At 41.5% G+C, this 19,998-nt stretch overlaps 1 protein-coding gene across 1 annotated transcript; it reads left to right on the top strand.

Annotated features, from left to right (window-relative positions):
* Positions 1-248: 248 nt before the first annotated feature.
* On the top strand, positions 249-14,470 carry GLRX3 (glutaredoxin 3). The gene is made up of 11 exons (XM_064663503.1): positions 249-396; positions 3,386-3,494; positions 5,758-5,832; positions 6,533-6,734; positions 9,861-10,033; positions 10,124-10,185; positions 11,620-11,677; positions 12,182-12,234; positions 12,526-12,565; positions 12,680-12,772; positions 14,218-14,470. The coding sequence occupies exons 1-11, from the start codon at positions 329-331 to the stop codon at positions 14,266-14,268; spliced, it is 984 nt and encodes a 327-aa protein (XP_064519573.1). The 5' UTR covers positions 249-328; the 3' UTR covers positions 14,269-14,470.
* The last annotated feature ends 5,528 nt before the right edge of the window (positions 14,471-19,998 follow it).

Raw genomic sequence — 19,998 nt, 5'->3', positions numbered from 1 at the left:
TTTTTCTGATATGTTGTTATTTTTCTGATATTATTTATATTATTTTAACAGAAATATTTACTTTTACTTTCGAACACTAGATTACACATTCCTGGAACAGGAGCGCTCCAGGTCAGGTCGGACGGGGCTTTGGAACCCCCTGGCCCATGAAAGCTATCCCTGCCTATGGAAAAGGGGTGGGGATGGAATGGGAGGTGCCACGTGACGGGGGGGCAAACCCACGCGATCCGGGCGGAACCACCTGATCCAGGCGGATCCACGTGCCTCCCGGTGTCCCCACGTGCCCGGTGTCCCCTCCCTCCATCCCTCCCTCTGTCCCTGCCGGGCCATGGCGGGGGCGGTGGCGGCCGCGGGATCCGCCGAGCAGCTCCAGGAGCTGCTGCAGCTCCGCGACAGGTGAGGGGGCACCGAGGGGTGGCACGGGGGTCCCGCCTGCCCCATCCCGAAGGCCCCGTCCTGGGGGCCCCTCCCGCGGTTCCCTCCGGGAGTCCCGTGTTGGGGTTTCCCGTCCCGGGGGTGCCATCCCTGGGGGTTCCTTCCCGGGGGTCCCGTCCCGCCGTCCCCCAGGGCACAGCTCGGGGCTCAGCGCAACCCGCGCGGGGAAAGGAAAGGAAAAAAAAACCCAGCCAAGCCCATAAATTGAACAAAGGCTGCGGGTTGGGGTCTTGGCGCGATGTTCCTAAGCCCCGATTCTTGCCTGGGGTTGCTCCAGGGGGGCGCAGCTGGAGGTGTCACCCTGCGGCAGCTGCTGCAGGGAGACGGTGGCCAAATGGGCCAATCGGCAGAAAAATGGTACAAAATAGAGCCACCCTGCGATTTAAGGTTGTTCTTCTGCAGACTCCCAAGGTGTCAGCAAAACCAGCAGTCACTGCACGGTGTTTTCAGTGGAAACAGCAGCACTGGGTTGTTTATGGAGAAAGAAAGTGGCATTAAATTATTCATCTCGTGCCACGGGGCTGGTTCCTTGTTAATCTGTTTTTGTGCTCTTAAAATGAGTTATTCTCCTTTCATGGAGTCATGGAATGTTTTGGGTTGGAATGGACATAAAAGCTCATCCCATTCCACCCCCTGCCATGGGCAGGGACACCTTCCACTAGCCCAGGTTGCTCCAAGCCCTGTCCAACCTGGCCTTGAACACTTCCAAGGGTCTTATTGCAGCATTCCGTGCTCATGTTTTACTTTGGGAGGCAAGAGTTGCAATAACCAGCACTGTAATTACAGATGAATGGGTGCTTTAGTGATTAAATGAATGATGAAACCACCAGCATCACATTCCTAAGGCCAGCATAAGGAAACCTTGATAAATGTTGATTATGGGGAAAAAGAAACCAAAATTTTTCGAAACTTGCTGCATCACTTCCAGTTTCTTTTCTGGAATTGTCCTTCAGCTGAATTCTTGTGCGAGGACATTGCAGAGGGAACTGTCTTGTGTCAAAATGGAGGGAATACTTTGCAGGATGCAGGGAATACTTTGTTAAGAATCACTTATGTGCTTCATTTTGCCAAGTCTTTATTTTAATTCTTAATGTTTTCTATTACTCTTGCTATTTTTTAAGGTTAAATTTAAGTGCTCAGAGGGCAGTTCAGTTGTAAAATTGTAAACATTCTGTGAATTAATTAAAAAAACCCATACCAACAAAAAACAACTCCAAAACTCTTGGTTCGAATTAAACTAAAATATGTTAAATTTAAATTAATTTTAAAATTGAATGTATTGTAAATGGATGTTGGGAAGGAAAGAGAGGCTCTGGTGGGATGAGGATTAAATAATCATGTGATTATTTGTCCTGTAATCGGATGTGTCCTGCTATGGACACTAAATTAAACTGAGAACTTGGAAATACAAGGTAAGAATCTGCATTTCTGGTGGAGAATGGAAAAGTTAACAGAAAGAAGGTGCATCAAAACAGTAATTAATGCTTTGCCCTAATGTGTGGCCATTAGGCTATTTCTATGTCCTCTATTCTCTTTTCTTCCACTATTTTTTTAGCCAGTGGAAGCACCTTTTCTTATAAATTTGCTGCTGCTTTTTCCATTTTAAATGTTCTGTCATTGTCACTGGGTGTACTCAGATGTATCCATGCCCAACCTGCCTAATTATTTTCCCCTCATTACTCTGTGGCAAGAAGTGTTGGTTGGTGTGATGTGAAAAGCTGGTCCCTGTTGGCTCAAAAGTCTTAATTAAATGTGTCTCTGAGCTGAAAACTGTTGGAATGTTGAGGAGACCCATGTCTGTGAGGGCTACCTGGGCTAGAACCTGCCTCTTCCCCTGCTCTGTTTTGTTGGAATTCAGGAGAGACAGTTTTGGAATCTCATGTACAAGAGTCTTGGAGAATTATACAGGGGAGAACCCTGGAGAAGATTGTCCTGGACTGTTCCTGAGCTTGGGTCTAAATTTGCAAGGTTGAAACTTGCACAAACAACAAAGCTGCCTTGTCATTCCATAATTGAGGCTTTAATTGGCTTTTGAAGCAGGACCACACTCTGAGGGCATGATGGGGAAAAAGAAAGGTTTTCCTATTGGTCTCTACCAGAATTTTCTAGAATTGCTTTGTAAAATCAAGTTTATGAACCTTAAAGTATTCAGGGTGTGTAGTTACAGCAGGTAACTATTCCAATAAGGATGTTGTCCTGCTGTTACAATTTATAATGAATGTCCATTATTTAGTAATAAAAGACACTAAATGGATTCTGTGATATTGTTGACTTGATTTCTTTATCTTTCTGAATAAATTATTAGTAGTAGTACGTAGTATCTTTTATTCTTTATTCCCATTTTCCAGTGGGTTTGACCTCAGCAAAACTAGAAAAGGGAATTGAAAATTCCATATCTTGTCACTGTTGTCATTCAAGTATGTTTAAGTTTGTGGGAATTAGCTCCTGGTACCCAGTGTGATGGGATTTCTGCTCACACCTGTGACTTCCCAGCTTTGAATGCTGTGTGGAATCAATACAAAACGTTCCAGGAAACCTGATTGAGGCTGGAATAAGAAGTTGAAGCAAATAAAAGCAGAAAAATAGCATTAGTGAGACATTTTTCTTTGTATTGAGGCTGGTTGGGATTTGGAATGTTTCCTGAAAAATCACTGAAGTTCTGTGGGCAAGTCCTAGAAAACTTTCATAGTTTCACTTGCTGGATTTTCTTTTTTCCTCAGGAAGATGGTGTGGGTGTGGGTGGGTTGTTTTGTGAAGTCCCCATCCCTGGAGGTGTCCAAGGAATGATTGGACATGGCACTCAGTGCTCTGGGCTGGGGGACAAGGTGGGGATCAGGCACAGGGTGGACTCAGTGATCTTGGAGCTCTTTTCCAACCTCAGTGACTCTATGATTCTGTTTATTTTTGCTTGAGTCTTTCCTTAACACTTAAATGCTGTTAATTTTCCCAGATCCCTGGTAGTTGTCCATTTCTGGGCACCATGGGCTCCTCAGTGTGCACAGATGAACGAGGTCATGGCAGCACTGGCCAAGGAGCACACACAGGTCACCTTTGTGCAGGTGAGTCAGGCAGAGGAGCCTCTTTTAAACACAGAAGAGTCATTATTATAAACTAAAGTATTACCAAATATGGGTGAGGTTGTTTTTGAAGTGGCTTCACATATGAAGATATGACTTGAACACGTTTTCACCTTCTTAAATCTGTTGTCCCCAAGGTGCTGCCACCACTGGGGGCATGATGGGCTTGGTCATGTCAGACATGGAATCCTGGAATGGTTTGGATTGGAAGAACCTTAAAAACCATACACTTCTAAGCCCCTGCCATGAGCAGGGACACCTTCCATTAGACCAGGTTGCTCACCCAACCTTGGTGATGTTGTTGGTCAGTCAAAGGGATCTCAGAATTCACAGAGGTTTTCTGTGGTACTAAAGATGAACCTTCAGGAAGGTGAATTCAGTCTGTGCAACACTATCACTGTCAGATGACAGTTGTGTAGTTCTGGATGACATAAACACAGCTGAGGTACTCTGTTTTTGTAAGAATCTCTTCACATCCCAGTAAGAAATCCAAGGGGAAGGAGAAACGAATGCACTTTGTCTACATGCTCTTGGTTTTAACCCAAATTTCTCTCATTAGTGAGACACCTCTGTGGTGCTGAGGGCAGGGAGTACTGGGGCAGCCAGCTGTGCGTGAGTCTGGAATTTGATTTCTTCCAATAAGCCTTCAGGTTCTGTGTGTGAGAGTTTCTTAATGATGCCTCTCAGTTGGTGTTTGTAAAACAGGTCAGAACTATTTTAATGGTATTTTATGACTTGGAGCTTCAAAACACCGGTTTTCAACATTTTGCAAATTCAAGATGCTTAAATTTATCTGGAGTTTAGTAGCTTTTAGTCAGGCCAACAGAGTTTGAAAAGTCTCAATTGCCTTTTTATTATTCATATGTTATTTATTTATGATATTTATTATTCTGCTGCAATTTATTTTCTATCAACAAGGTTCCAAAGTGATCCAGTGCTGTAAAACTAAAATAATGGCACATCCTTCCCCCTACCTCCCTGTGCCAAATATTACTTGATTAGAGAAAATAAGCTACTGAAATTCTTGGGTGAATTTTCTTGATACATGTTTTGGTGGGAGAAGCTCCTCATAAGGAATGTATTTGATTTTGAAAGTTTTGTGGCATATTGTATTCCAAAATAGCCAAACCTGCATTTTTTTTGTCAAAAACCTGTTAACTCCTCAGATATTTGATTGAAATGAAAGTGTGTATAGATCCCAAAACACTTAGAAGCAACATTTTGGGAAGTTGTACCAGTAAAAGCAGGTTACTGAAATATGAAATTAAATCTGTTCTGAGTGGAATTATCTCTAAATAAATATAAATATATATAAAAATAAATATAATAAATATATAGAAGTACCCAAACAGGAAGTTCTACTGGGAAAGAAAATTAATTTTAAATGTAGAAGTCATCATATGCCACTGGAAAGAGAATAGGTAATTGGAATTATCTATTCTCTTTTAATTTAGTTTCAATTGAATATAAGCTTTCAATTTCTAGCTTTAGTTTCTCAATTGGAGCATTGATTTACACAAGAGGATGTGAGGCTTGGGCTTTCAGTTTTGATTTTGCTGGTTTGCTTCTGTCATTAGTGGGCTCATTAAGAGCCTGTAGAGCTGGAGCAGCTCAAAATTTGAGTTAAGACATACTTTCATAGCAAATTACTACATTGCATAATTTCAAGTTGTGCACTGAATGCTGGATAAAACTGGAAGCAATAAGCTCAAGTTTGCCACTCAGCAGCCGTGCTGCAGGAGTTAAAAATAAAGTTTGGTGGGGAAGAACCCCTCCTTTTTCCTGGCTAATTTGCAGGAGGCTGCAAATGTCAGTGGTGATGTAGAGCCCCGGAATGAGTCAATAGAGCCAAGAGCCGGGATTGCTGTGGGCACAACTCCCGCCCCGTGAGGTGACATGGCTGGGTCAGTGATTTATGGATTTCAATATAGTGGGAGCAGCACAGGATTGAAAATTTACAGGGTCACGAGTGCACCAAAAAATTTTATTCGCAGCCTCCGGGCGCCTCTTGGAATGTGCAACAAAATAAAAACCTCTGAACCTGTTTTGACACCGCCGAGGTTCAGGGGGAGACACCCAGCACAGAGAGTCTCATTTAAATGCAAATGTCTCCCCAACTTCAGCATCAGACCCTGTTTAAATGTAGAAAATGCCCAGAAGAACATTCCAGACAGCATTGACACCCACAGTGAAACTTGAAAGAAGATTACGAAAATAATCTGGTGTTTTTTGCTTTGGTTTTTAGTTGGAAGCTGAAGCTGTGCCTGAAGTATCTGAAAAATATGGAATTAGTTCTGTCCCAACGTTTTTGTTCTTTAAGGTAAGAGAAAATGGGTTTAAGAGAAAATTTGTTTAAGGAAAAAGGGATTTAAGAGAAACTGGATTCCGTGTGGACCCTTAATATGTATACTTTGGTAATACTGCTCCCAGAACATTAAGAACTTTCTCAGTGAGGGAACACTTCTGTATCAGATTGAAGTCTATCTAGTGGAACCTAAAAAAGTAGATAGAAATGATTTTTGCACTCTAGATGTAATATTTCAGAGCTTCCTTAACTGGTTTGGAATTCATGCATTTTTATTTATTTATTAATTATTAATTTTTTATTTTGTGTGGGTTTTTTTGTTGTTGTTATTGTGGTTTTGTTTTTTTTTTTTTTTAAAGTAGTTGTAATGGGTCAAAAAATTCACAGTCGTATTTCCATGTCATCTTGTAGTTCTACAACGTGGCAAAAAGCCAAGTAAATAAAGTAATAATAGAAATAACAAATATGTTTGGGTTGCATTTGCCTGTGATAATAAAACTCATAATATTTTCTTTACCAGTATATTTCTAATAGCAAATTTGCTGCCATTAAGACCAGCCAGACAACAAAAGGGTACGAGCCTGGGAACTCCAGACCCTAAACCCCCCCTGCATGTGCAAATCTATACTTTATATAATGGCTTTACTCTGTTTTTATTACAGTACAAATTCTGAATTGAGTCCTTTAACCCGAGCCTGTGCTTTGGTTCCTTCAGAACTCCCAGAAAGTGGACAGGCTGGATGGTGCCCATGCCCCCGAGCTGACCAAGAAGGTGCAGCGCCACATATCCGGCACGTCCCTGTCTCCCTCCTCCAGCGACAGCGCCAAGGAGGATCTCAATGCACGTCTGAAGAAGCTCATCAACGCTGCCCCTTGCATGCTCTTCATGAAGGGCTCTCCCAAAGAACCTCGCTGTGGTGAGGAATTCCTGGAGTTTGTGTCCAGTTTGGCAGCCTTTGTCGGATTTATGGAGGTCGGGGAGATACGTCCCAACAGTGCCTTGTTCACCTGTTAATGGAAGGATTTTCGTGTTGCTCAGATGAAACTGGAGAATTGTTATTCCCTCAGTTAAATTGTGGAAATGGAGTCACAGATTAGGAGCTTCCAAAAGAATATGGGATGTGCAGTGTTATCCTTGAACCGGGACAGTTTTCCTGTGTTTATTCGTGGCATGGATGGGGCTTGGACCAACCTGGGATAGTGGAAGGTGTCCCTGCCCATGGCAGGGGGTGGCACTGGATGAGCTTTAAGGTCCCTTCCCACCCAAACCACTCCATGATTCTGTGTTTCTCCCTCAGTGGAAATGTTTTTTCTTAAACCTCATTCTCTTAACTCTTGCTCATGGTTTAGTGCTCGGTTTCTGACTAACTTAAAGTGTTGATCTACATGAAAAGCTCAGGAACAAATGTCAAAAGACAAAACTTTTAATTACTAGGAAGCCTCTGCTCTTATGTGGTTGTTGGAATTGAGAAGCTGAGTCCCTAGAGTGAATATAGGAGTATTTTCCTTAATTTCAGGTGGTTTTGATTGAGGAGCAATGCTTGGCAAATAAAGGAGCTGAGAGAGAGGCCACAGTGGTTGAACTGCTGGATGGGCCTATTGGGGTTGACACTGGGGTTGAATCAGGTGCTTTGGAGTGCTAACAGTCTATGTCTTCCTGTGAAGAGCTGATGAAGTTCCATCTTTTTCTGTGTAGATAATTCTGCATTTGTATCATGTAACAATGCAGTTGTAGCTGTGTAGAAGTTCCATGTAACGGGAAATTATAGATAATTTTCTAGGAATGGAAAGTTTGGCTTGTTCTGTAGTAGGCTCTGATGAGCTTCTGGGATTTCTGAGAACTTTTGGGGTGTCTAAAATTTGTGGTTATTTAGATATTTCTTCAAGCTCTCAGTTTGCTGGTACCCCAGGAAAAGTGCACAGGAGGTGCTTACATTAAAAGAAGTATGTATTAAGATGGACTGAACACATGAAATTATTTGAATTGCCATCTCTTAATTTACAGGTAGATATTGTGCTGCCTTAGGCTGATGTTCTGGTTTCTGGCAGTAGTTGGGAAATGTTAGTTGGGTCCATTAAATTTCTTAAAAAAGACAAAATCTATTTCAAGGGGCAGGTAATTAAACATTTTGTCAACATTTTCATCTTTTTCAAGGTGAAGATAATTTAAAATTTCGTCAGTGATGATCTGGATCTGTTTTATCAGTAGTAGAAGTAATAAAAATAGAATTAAATACAGGAGTCAGGCTTGTTTAAAGGTGAAGATATTTTTAATTTGTATCTATTTTGATACAAATAAGACTTGCTGGACTCTTTGGTTCAGTTGGCAAGTGAAGGAGACCTTATCCAGCAGGAATTTTGGGATTTTACTGTAGTGTTTCGTATTTTTTTCCTTGGAAAAACCAGCTGAGCAGAGATTGGAGTATGGTTTGTTCCCTCAGATGTGTGTTTATTGACACTTGTATGTGGTTGCTACAGATGCTGTATTATTTCAGTGGATTTATTTGGTAGTCTTGGTATGTATTTGCTAATACTGGTATTTATTTGGCAGTATTGGTATTTATTTGGTGGTATTGGCATTTATTTGGCAGTATTTATTTATTTGCTCCATCGATAATTTGTTCAGGGTGTTTTTATTGCTGTGGAATCTGTGATCACACAGATAACACTTAAACCATTTTGTCAGCAGTTTAACTATTCCTTGTCAGACACTTCTTCAGAAATTCTACCTAAATTCCCTTTTGTTATGGAAGTGAAGCTGTTTGGGCACTTTATCCCTAAACACAACACTTTCACATGAGCCCCAACCAGTCAGTCTTTCTGGTTTGCATGGAATTGCCTACAGCTAAAATAAAGCTGGGGGTTTTTCCCCTCCCCAGTTCCTTACAGTAGAAATGAGTTAATATATTGGAATAACCAGCAGCAATCAGCCTTTAGCTGTTTATTAATGAACTCCCAGATGTAGGAGAAATTCCAGGATCTGTTTGACTTCAGGCTGTACATGAACTCAACACTTCAGTCGTGCAAAGAAAGGCAACTTGGATGCCACAAGTATAAAAACTGCTGCTTCATATCTGAAGAAATTACACATGAAAACTGCAATAAACCCCCATATTTCAAAGCTAAGAGCTGAAATCAAAGGTTATTCTTTTCTGCCACTTCCGTCCTTTTCCTCATTTAAACCTTGGGTTTTTATTCTTTTATTAAAGCCTTTAAGCATTGTCTTTCCCCCGTTTTTTTATTTAATATTTGTATAGAGGTTTTCATTTGTCTGCACAGCATTTGTTGGAATTCTTTGAGGGAATTGGTAGGATTGCAAGGGTGTTTGAATGCAAACCAGAATGAGTTGGCAAAGATATAAAACCTTATTATCACATTGATTTATGGGCAAATTCTCCTGGATCCTTTTTGCAAACGATGGGATTGTGTTGTCTGGGAGGTGTAAAAAGATGGCTGTAAATTCCATAATAATAAAATTTTCATGCCTACAACTTTTCACAAATAATGTGATGATTTTCTTGGGAAAAAGATGCTTAGCTACAAAAGGGAGAAACTTTTCTTCTCCAATTGGCCACCGCTAAACATATAAAATCTGGTTGTAAAATCATAATATTCAGTGCTTAATATCCTGCTGTGGGCAGGACATAAAAAAATCTGTCATTAAGGGAAACAAAACATCATATGAAAGTGTCACAAGGGGAGTAAAATAATATTAAGTACTCAGGAGAACATAAAAAATTTAAAAAGGAATTTGCCTTTTGCCACAAAGTAGGAAAGGATGCTCCTAAAGCAAAACAGTAGAAAACATAAAAGTCAGGTTTTAAGTTAAACTAGTGATAAGTAATAAATCAAGTAACAGTAATAAATGTTTTTTTTTTCCCATTTATAATATTTGAGGATATTGATAGAGCAAAGAAGAACAACTAGAGCTGTTTCGAACTTACTGTCTAGAAATATCATGTTTTTTAACTGAATAAAGTTTAACACAGGCATGGGAATGCTTTGTTTAAAATCCTGTTTAATTCCTGTTTCTGTCTCTGCAGGTTTCAGCAAGCAAATAGTGGAGATCCTGAACAAACATGGTGTTTCCTTCAGCAGCTTTGACATATTTTCTGATGAAGAAGTTCGTCAGGGACTCAAAACTTACTCGAATTGGCCAACTTACCCTCAGCTCTACGTGAATGGAGAGCTCATAGGGGGGCTGGATATTATCAAGGTAAGAAACTGGGATTTTCTGAGTATTTTTGGTTGTCAGAACATGTTTTTCATGCTTTTTACATGTCCTTTTCCTTCCCAATTTCCCTAGGAACTTGAGGCATCTGGAGAGCTGGACACGATCTGTCCCAAGGCCCAGAAGTTGGAGGACAGGTGGGAGGAATTTTGCAGGGTATCTATTTTTGAGGTTTCCTTTAAGCTTGTTTGCATAGGGAAAAGCCTCATATAAATTCCTGCTCTTTGATTTTATCAAAACTGCATCAAGAACTTACTTACAGAACTCTTCAGTTGTTTCAAATATTCTGGTTTTTATCCAGCAGTCACTTAATATAAAGTTGTAGTGACCCAATAGTCTTTAGTTATATATGTGTTTAATTTTTACTTGTAGCAGGAATACAGAGATTCCTTCTTGTGTCTCTTTTGAGAATTTATTCTTTAGAGATAACTGGAAAAATCATCTTTTAAACATGAGTAGCTTTTATCAGCTTTATTTGTCATAGACCTCTGATGTCACTGGAGAGAATCCCTGCTCTTGTCTCCTCATTTTCCTTGTTTACTCGTGTCCTTCAGTTCCTGTTTTCTTTCACCTTGGCAACACAAATCTGTGCTGCAGCAGTGGGAATTCTGTTGATTCCTGACTTGGATGGAGTATCTGGATGCCAATTTGTCCTCCTTTAACCTCCCCATATGAAGATCCACTCCCAGAATTCCAGGCTCTGGATACCTGACATCTGGCTATCAGTCACTCTGCCGCCCAAGTTGCTCTTAGATGTGGCTTTTTTTCCCTAATTTTTATGGGAATAGTGCCATTAAGACATGCAAAGAGGATGTTTTCCAAGAAGGTGGACTGTACCCAGAAGGCAAATGTGTCAGCACAGATTCCAGATTTTACTGTGCTCTGGATGTGACTCCTCCAGGTTCTTTTGCCTTCTCAGTGCAGTGAAGAAATAATTTAATACATTCCATTTCAATGTGGTGATAATTAACACTTCCACAGCTGTGGATTTATTAATTTATTCCTTTTTTTTTTGTTACTCCACTTGTAAAGTGTTTCACTGAGGCCACAAAACCCAATCCCTGCCTTTCGCAATTTGAGTTTTAGAGATAGAGATGAGATTGTCTCAAGATGGCCTTTAAAAACTTACTTTAGAAAGTCTTTTAGCCCCCTTCTGTGCATTATAAGGAGTTTCTCATGAAATCAGACATTTTTTGTGTGATAGCTTTTGACCTAACTTGCGTAAGCAGCAACTTGGTCGAATTTATCCATAATTTTTTGCCTTGCTTAATCTTTTGGGGGAAATCAGGCATTTGGGGAATGTCTCCTACTTCCCTGGAGTGTTTTAGTAATTAAAGTTGTTAAATGTCTCCCTAAGGAGCAGCAGGAGCACCTGTGGAACAGGAGTGTGAAGTTTTTATCAAGTTTTTTTAGCAGCCTGGTCCTGGCATGGGATAGGCTGGAAGGCCCCTCCCAACCCAAACCAGACTGGAATTCTCAATTTTATTTTGGTTTTGCACGTTGTTTTCCTCTGACAACAAACTTTGGGATAATAACCAAGCTATTTTATATCTTTTTCCTGCTTTCCCTAGGCTTAAATCCTTGATAAACAAAGCTCCTGTGATGCTCTTTATGAAGGGAAACAAACAGGTGAGATAAAATCTTTCAGAATATATTATATTTTTTTTAAACAGTGACAGTTACCTCATTTTTTGTTAATTTAAGGTAATAGTGCTGGAAACTTAGTTTTTTGTCCTTTTATTTGGTACTTTTTCAAGCCATAGAACAGTCCCTGTTTTTTATTATTGCTGAATATAAATTCAGTGTGTAAAAAAATACTGGGTTTTTTTGTCCATATACTCCCAATCTGAGGAGTTTACAGTAGACATTAATTATTAATTAATTTTAATTGGGAATTGCTGTACTCAACAGCTGTGTATTAGTTGTAGTTTATTGGAATGGCAAGTAAAGGGTATTGATGTCTCAAAGTAAAGCACATTTATTCTCTAAATCCACATAAGGCAGGATATAAAGGATGAAAAAGAGATTAACTGGAGTGGCTTATCCAGCAATAAATTGGGAATAGCTGAGGATTTGGAATTTTGTGGATTAAACACAACAGATCTATATTTTAATGCATGTTTTATATTTTAGATGGCAAAATGTGGCTTCAGCAAGCAAATTATAGAAATTATGAATAACACTGGGTAAGTAACTGTTTTTTACTGAACTTGGGAAGTAGTTTTGGTTTAAAAACTGCATATTATAAATCAAGAGGTTAGAAAATACTGGTGGAATAGTTCCCCAGATGTAAGTTTCTATTTTTAAATAGTATTTTAAAGCAGTTGAATTCATTATTGTGAGGGGTTTTTTTGAGAATTGTGAGGGATTTTTTTTGAGAATTGTCAGGGGTTTTCTAGAATTTTTGAGGGTTTTTGTTTCTTTGAGAATTTTTCCAAACTCCACAGTGAACGATGAATTTCTTTTCCTTTTTCTAGCATTGACTACGAGACCTTTGACATCCTGGAAGACGAAGAGGTAATGAAGCTTCTCCATCACTGAGGATTTCCCTGGAGCTTTGGAGGAAAACCTAAATTTGCATTTTTAAAGGAGAAATTTACATTTCAGATTTATTTATTTTTTTTTTTTTAGGTGAGACAAGGATTAAAAACCTTTTCCAACTGGCCCACGTACCCCCAGCTCTACGTGAAAGGAGAACTGGTTGGAGGGTTGGACATTGTGAAGGTAAGAATGGGAGAAGTTGGAGATTAAATAAACTTTTTATTCCAAATAATAGGATATTTTTCTGCCCATAACCTACAGAAGTTGCTGTGGTGGCCTCAGATCTTGACCCCAAACGACCTGGATGCTTTTCCTGTGATTCCTCTGAGCTCACACCCAGGGAAAGGAGCTTTAAATCTCCAACATTCCCATTTAGCTGTGGGATGTATTTCCTTGACAACACTCAGTTACTGTAAAACCCATTTTTACAGGTTTCTCTTCCTTAGTTTTACTTCTGACATTGCTTTTTTCTCAAACCGGGTGGGTGAGACTTAGTTTTCCTTGCAAACAGTCTCATTCCTGGAAGAAAATCAAAGTTTATTGCAGTTGTTTGAACAGCCCCCGAAGCAACAAAAATAGATCTGCATCTCCTCCTCTGGTTGTTGATTTTTGTAACACAGCAGGCCCAGAGTTCTCAATCCAAAATACTCCTGAGCCCATTCCTGTCTGGATGGTTTATAGCCAATTCCATGGACGTTGTAGCTCCTGGGAAGGCACAATCAATAAATCTCATTTAATTCTAAAAAATACTGGTATGACTTAAATTTTATGGATTAATTTTATTTATTTAACAAGTGTGGGTATTGCTTAAATTATATAGATAATTCTATTTATTTAACGAGTGTGGGGGCTTTTTCAGTGATCAGTAAGTAGAGTCTTGGGCATTGGGAGATGCTGCAAAATTCTCTCCCTGGTATTTAAATATAATTTGTCTATTTGCATCTTTGGGCTGTATTAATTCACACTATGGGTGGATGAGTGTTGTAAGTATTTTAAATTGCATTTTTTAATGCAGCATAATATGGAATAAAACAGACAGCTGTTCCTCTTGAGATGAGGGAAAAGAATATATATTCCATGTTATTTTAAAACTGTTTCCTGGTGTTATGTAGCTCTTTAACAAGTTAACAGCCTTCTAATTTGAATTTCAATCATCAAGATAATATGGGCAAGTACCTCTTATTCAGAATCCTTAAAATATCTTATTGTCTTGTTGGTTTTGATGGGTAGGAGGAACGTAATTTGTCAGTGGTTGGTAATTTTTCACTTTTGGGAGGCCTTTTAGATGTTGTAAAATTTTGTGGATGCCTGAAATATATGTGGAGTTACATCTAGGAGGAGAATCTGGAATTACATCCAGGAGGAAATATCAGGTTGATAACAACCACTTCTTTTGAAGGTTTACCTTTCCACTAAATATTTTGCCTCTCTTACTAAACAGACACAAAATAGAATTTAAATACAACATTGTAAACCTCAGTATCTTGGCCAAGAGGGACCTCTAGTGAGTCATCAATGCATTCCCTTCCTAGTCAGGGAGTTATTTCCTTATCCATCACCATTCCCTGGTGAAATTCTGTTGGCATAATCACAAAATGTCCATAATTGCTGTATTTATTTCTTTACAGGAGCTGAAGGAAAGTGGTGAATTGCTGCCTGTGCTGAAGGGAGAAAATTAATGGGGAAGGACATCAGTGGGAAGAGAAATCCTTGGAACAATTACTCATTTAGGGATTCTATTGGAGCAATATACAACTTAGCCCTGTGGAATATCAGGAGTACAGAAAGATAGTAAATAAATACTCTCTGTATTTCACCACATTTAAAAATGTGTTTTAACTGGAGAGACAAAAATGTCAATTAAAATCTAATGCTCCAGAATTTTGGGTGTTGGGACTTTCTGTGTATTATTTCCGTTTGGATGTTTAAGAATTGAGTGATGACCTCACTCTCCACCCTAGAACTGTATAAGACTAAATTACAACTGGTTTTTTTGGGGCTCAGCTCTCATTAGGAGAATATTAATGGACAATGTTATGGAGCATCATAATTTCCTGTCCCTCTTAATTGTTTTCGTGTCTAGTGAGCAAGAAAAATACAATTGAAGCCTTCATCCAGTGCAGCATTAGGAAGTTATTAATGAGTTCCTGCTCTGTACACTGCATCTTCATTAAGCAGCCACAGTAATTGCTAATTTCAGGTGTTCAGCCTGTTCTAACATGGTTTTTGGGCATGTTTAAATGAGCCAATAAACAGTGATTAGGCCACTGTTGGTGCATCCTCAGTGATCCTTCAGTGAGATGGAAAGATTTGGTTCCTGGCTTGTGACTTTGGGAATACAGGAATCCTTCACTGCTGGATTCAGAGGATTTTGGTGTTAATCCTTCTTTGAATACCTGGGTCTGCATCAGAATCATGGCCAGAAACTCCCCTGGGGAGTTGCTCCTTGTCAGGAGGGGTCAGGAGAGACACTACTGAGTGTGCCCAGAAAAAGAGGCCTGAGGGAGGTGGTGCAGAGTTTTAGGGAGCAGCTGGGAAGGTTTTGGAAGCAAGTTTGAGGCGTTGCTACTTAAATTCTAAATACAATCTAAGTCTTAGAACCTAAAGCAAGACTGGTATTGACCCTAATCCCAGACTGGGAAAGGTTGGCTGCAGGTAAGAAGGTACTACATGTGTTACAGGATTCCTGGTGATTGATATTTGATTCAGGTATCAATTTTCTAGGATTAGCCTTAGTAATTACTATAAAATAGGATATGTTATAACTTTAAAATCAGTTTTAATCGCTATAAAATTGTCCCTCTCATGCAAAACAAGCCTTAATTCATGTTTCCAAGTGAATTGCAAGTGCATCCAGGCAGTTGTCAGTGGGAAAATAAATAATAAATTATATCAAAACATAATATCCCTGTGGTGAAATTAGGAGTTAGAAGCTTTAATTAAGTACTAAATACCAAGTGCTGTTTTCTCTGCAATAGTTTTCCTTCAGAATTCACTGCAGTGGAATTTACTTGATGTTTATGGAGTCCTGTTGATGGATTTATAGATATGCAGGAGAGCAAAGGGGAGTAACAGTTTATTCTCTGATGATTTGTATTTTTATATATTCTTCCAGTACTGGATATTAGGAAGAAATTGTTCCCTGTGAGGGTGGGGAGGCCCTGGCACAGGTTGCCCAGAGAAGTTGTGGCTGCCCCATCCCTGGAAGTTTCCAAGGCCAGGGTGGCCAGGGCTTGGAGCAACCTGGGACTGCACAGGGATAACTCTGTAGAAATGTTGTCCCACTGCCTCTGGAATAGGCTGATACTAGGGGGAAAATTGGCTTTATCTGGAAGAGACTGGTTTATTGGCAGCTGTAATGAGATGATGAGGTGGATTAATTAATGAGGGACAGGAGGGGCAGTGGGGGTTCTGTGATTGGCACCTGTAACCAGGGCAGGTGCTGGTGTTCATTGCACCTTTCCAGGTGCACACACACCTTACCTCCTGCAAATCCTTCCTGGTGCTCTTCCAAAGTCACTCCTCTGCCCTGTGGAGAAGTGCAGGCTGAATTCTGAGCTGTTTTTCTATAAATCAGAATGATTTGGGCAATAAAGTCAGAGGGTGTTCCCAGAGCTCTCAGGCTGATTGTGGGGAGCGCTGGGAGCTGTGCTGGGACACGTCCAAGGAAAAATGGAGGTTTTGCTCAGAAGGAGGAAAAGGCAATGGAGTGTGGGAGCTGCAGTCCTCCAGGTGAAGAGGTGAGTGATGTCCCGAGCTTTTACAGCTGCTAAACTTGTTCCTTTTCACTGGTGGAGTACTTGACATGTTTGGGTGCAGTTAACATAACTTGTGTCCTGCTTATTTGTGTTTTTCTCTTTTGCTTTCTTTTCCTTGCTTGTCCTAAGATTTCAGTCAGATTATATTTTTCCCTGCACTTTAATATTAGGGTATGAGTAAAAAACCCCAAACTAATCATGAGGATGATCAAGAGGGGAACAGGCTGCCTTGGGAGGTTGGAGCTCTGTCCTCAGTGATTAACCACTGTGTGGTAGTACATATATTTAATAACTTCACCTCTGTCACCTCCTCTCTGCTGGTATAAGAAATACCTTCAAAACACTATGAAGTATTCCAGTTTTTAAAGTTAAGTGTCATCTGGCCGAGGCAGCTGATGCAGTATTAGTTTCAAATTAAAAATTAACGTGGCTATATGTGAATGTTGGTTAAAGGCTTCTGACAGGCCAGGGAGAAATTGGGTTCAGTTAATGATTTTAGTTAGGGGAGGATTTCAGGGGAAGTTATCAGGATCTCATTTCATGGGGCTGAGACAGAAGTGGAGGAAACAGTGACTCTTCCTCAAGTTGTAGTTCCAGGGAACTGGTTCATATGAGACTGTGGAGCTTTTTGAAGGGCAATGAGTGAATGTGAGTTTAAAGAACCTGGCTTTGGCTCATGCCAGTGACTTTCCCATCTTCCCCAAGTACGTGTGTCCTGCTCTGCCACTGCAGGAGTGAAGAGCAGAGTCCAGACCCTGTCTGGGGTCACTCAGGGGAGGTCACTGTCCTTTCCTCTGTCCAGATTTATCTGCTCTGTCCTGATGTGTGTGGGCAGCACAGCAGAATCCTCTTCCAAGCCTGGGAAACACTTGGAAGTGGGCTAAAGAAATTAAGGAGAGAGGAGACGTTGGCACAGTCCTTACGTCCTTTACCTAGAAACTTAATCCCACTGTTGGTTCAGGGTCTGCAATTCCTTCTGCCATGTCATGTTTTCTGTTCTCTGTCATCATGTAGGGGTGTGTGTGTGTGCGTGTGTGTGAAGTGTTTTCTCCTGTGCAAGAACTGTTTGTGCCCAGTCAGTCCCACAGCCAGAATCATCCAGAGGTGAATATGTCAAACTAGGAAAATAGGGAAGTTCTGGAATTACGTCGAGGAGCTTCCTCTGTGCTCTGGAGGGGAACCCCCTGCTCTGCCCCAGTGCGGTGAATAATGACGAGTCTTCGTTCCGAGCTGAACGTCCAGGAACGCGAGGGCTGCGCAGCCCGGGCAGGGTGTGGAAAATCCAGGATTTGAGGGAAAATCCCACCTTTGGGGAATTTTGCTGCAGGCGGCAGTACCGCGGGTGGCCACGGGGCGGCGCTGCGCACCGCGGAGCGGGATAACGGGCTGGGAATGCTGCAGGACGGGATAACGGGATCACGGGCCGGGAGGGGCGTGGGGCTGGGGGTGCTGCGGGAAGGATGGGGAATAACGGGGGCCACGGGAGGAAAATGAGAGATAACGGGATGCGTGGGGCTGGAGATGCTGCAGGACGGGATATCGGCGAGCACGGGGCTGGGAGTGCTGCGGGATGGGATAACGAGATGCTGGGGCTTGGGATGCTGTGTGGGGGCTTGGCAGGATAATGAGGAACACGGGGCAGGATAAGAAGGGGTGTGGGCTGTGGATGGTATGGGGTAGGATAACAGGGGGCTTGGAGGGGATACGGTGGGGACATGGGGTGGGGGATGCTGGAGGTGGGATAACATGGAAAAGGAGGGGAATGTGGGGTGGGGGCTCCTTAGCTCTCCATCCACCAGGCTCAGCATGGGCTTTCAGATGTGCCTATATTGTGTGGGGGTTTTTGTTTGTTTTTCTGGTTTGTTTTGTTTTGTTTTGTGTTTTTTGGTTTTTTTTTTTTTTTTTTTTTTTGTTGGTTGGTTGGTTGGTTTGTTGTTTGTTGGTTTGGTTTTTTGTTTGTTTTTTAAAGTTTAAAGCTTAATTTGTTGGCCGCTGTTCACAAAGGGAAAGTTGGACTTGTCAGCTGTTTTTTAGCTCAAATGCTGGGTAGTAACAACAACAACAACAATAATAATAATGATAGCAGGTGCATTTACTGGTAAATCTGGGTGTTCTTGAGGGGTGCTGCACCCTAAGCATGACGTGGGTGAGCCCTCATAGGAGCAGTGTCCCAGCTGGTGGAGTGGCTCTGGACTTCCAGCAGTACCTCCAAAGGAGGGACAGGCAGGAGAGGTTTTCCTGCAACTTGAAGGATTGGATTTAAATGAGGAATCCCAGCACAGGGCGGACTGGAGCTGTCAGGAAGTGTGAAACTCTCAGCTGAGCCAAGGGATGTTCAAGCTCATGGCAGAGTCAGTAGCATTTGTGTCTGCTCAGTGTCTGGGATGATCCCTCAGCTGAGCTGCCTTAACATGGGACTTTTGGGATGCCAGTCTGGCTGCCCAGCACTGCACACGATGATCCTGGTTTTCTACAGAATTCTGTTGGATTTCAATCCACTGCTGGTTACAGGCAGATTTTGGTGTAATTAAGCAATGGCAACATGTGAGTCGTTATAGAATCCCAGACTGGTTTGAGTTGGAAAGGACCTTAAAGCCCACCCAGTCCCACCCCCTGCCATGAGCAGAGACATCTTCCACTAGCCCAGGTTGCTCCAAACCCTGTCCACCCTGGCCTTGGACACTTCCAGGGATGGGGCAGCCACAGCTTCTCTGGGCAACCTGTGCCAGGGCCTCCCCACCCTCCCAGCCAAGAATTCCTTCCCATTATCCCATCCAACCCTGCCCTCTGGCAGTGGGAAGCTATTTCCCATTATCCTGTCCCTCCAGGCCCTTGTCCACAGTTAGAATGGAAGGTCTGGTCTTTACCTGGTTTGGGATGGAGGTTCTGTGGACAGCAAAGCACGGTAGGAAGATCCAATTATTTTGCCAGGACAAAAATCTACAGCGATTATTATCAACTGGCTTTTTTCCCACTTTCATCCTTTTCCTGGGAATACACTTGTGTGACACTAGATGGAGCCTTCTATGCACGGGAGGAGCAGAGGGGTTTGGGGAGTTCAGAGCAGCATCTTCACTTCCACCAGTGTCTTGTAAAACGTGTTAATGCCATTACCACTGGAAATAGAGATGATGTTTAGTGGGAAAAACATGGTGGGAAGTGATTTCTTACATCTGCAGAGGGCAAAAGTCACCTGGTGTTTCCCTTTGCACAGAAACCACATCAGAATTAAGAATTAGAACAGTTATAACATTATGTACACATTGTCCCTGCCCAGGGTAGGGGTGGAATGAGATGGGCTTTAAGTTCCCTTCCAGCCCAAACCAGTCTGGGATTCCACAATTTTGAAAGATGTGGAGAGGAAGGATTGTGCTTGTGGCTTTGAGAACATGTAGATATATGTAGAATTTTCTGTCTTTGTGTCCACAGCTATTTCCAGCTGTCTTTCATAGGAAAATTAGTGAAAATATGATTATTATTTTATATTCTTCCTTTGATGGCAGTGCTGTGATGGTTGGTGATGCAGTGGTGGTGGTGTTGTGTTGGGAAGCTCTTCCCAATGTAATTCCTGCAGCAGCAGAGCAGTGTCATCATTCTGTGCACACACTTAGCCTCTGAAAGCACCCAAAAAAGCAGATTATAGAATATTAG

The sequence above is a fragment of the Pseudopipra pipra genome, chromosome 8, assembly GCF_036250125.1.
Source record: "Pseudopipra pipra isolate bDixPip1 chromosome 8, bDixPip1.hap1, whole genome shotgun sequence".
In the NCBI taxonomy this organism is placed as follows: domain Eukaryota; kingdom Metazoa; phylum Chordata; class Aves; order Passeriformes; family Pipridae; genus Pseudopipra; species Pseudopipra pipra.
Note: the sequence above shows the minus strand (reverse complement) of the source record. Positions and strands in the feature narration are given on the sequence as shown.

Coding starts and splice junctions, on each gene's coding strand:
- GLRX3 (XM_064663503.1), top strand. CDS start 329: ATGGCGGGGGCGGTGGCGGCCGCGGGATCCGCCGAGCAGCTCCAGGAG. Junction 5,833..6,532: donor CAACGTTTTTGTTCTTTAAG/GTAAGAGAAAAT, acceptor TGGTTCCTTCAG/AACTCCCAGAAAGTGGACAG. Junction 10,034..10,123: donor GGGGGCTGGATATTATCAAG/GTAAGAAACTGG, acceptor CAATTTCCCTAG/GAACTTGAGGCATCTGGAGA.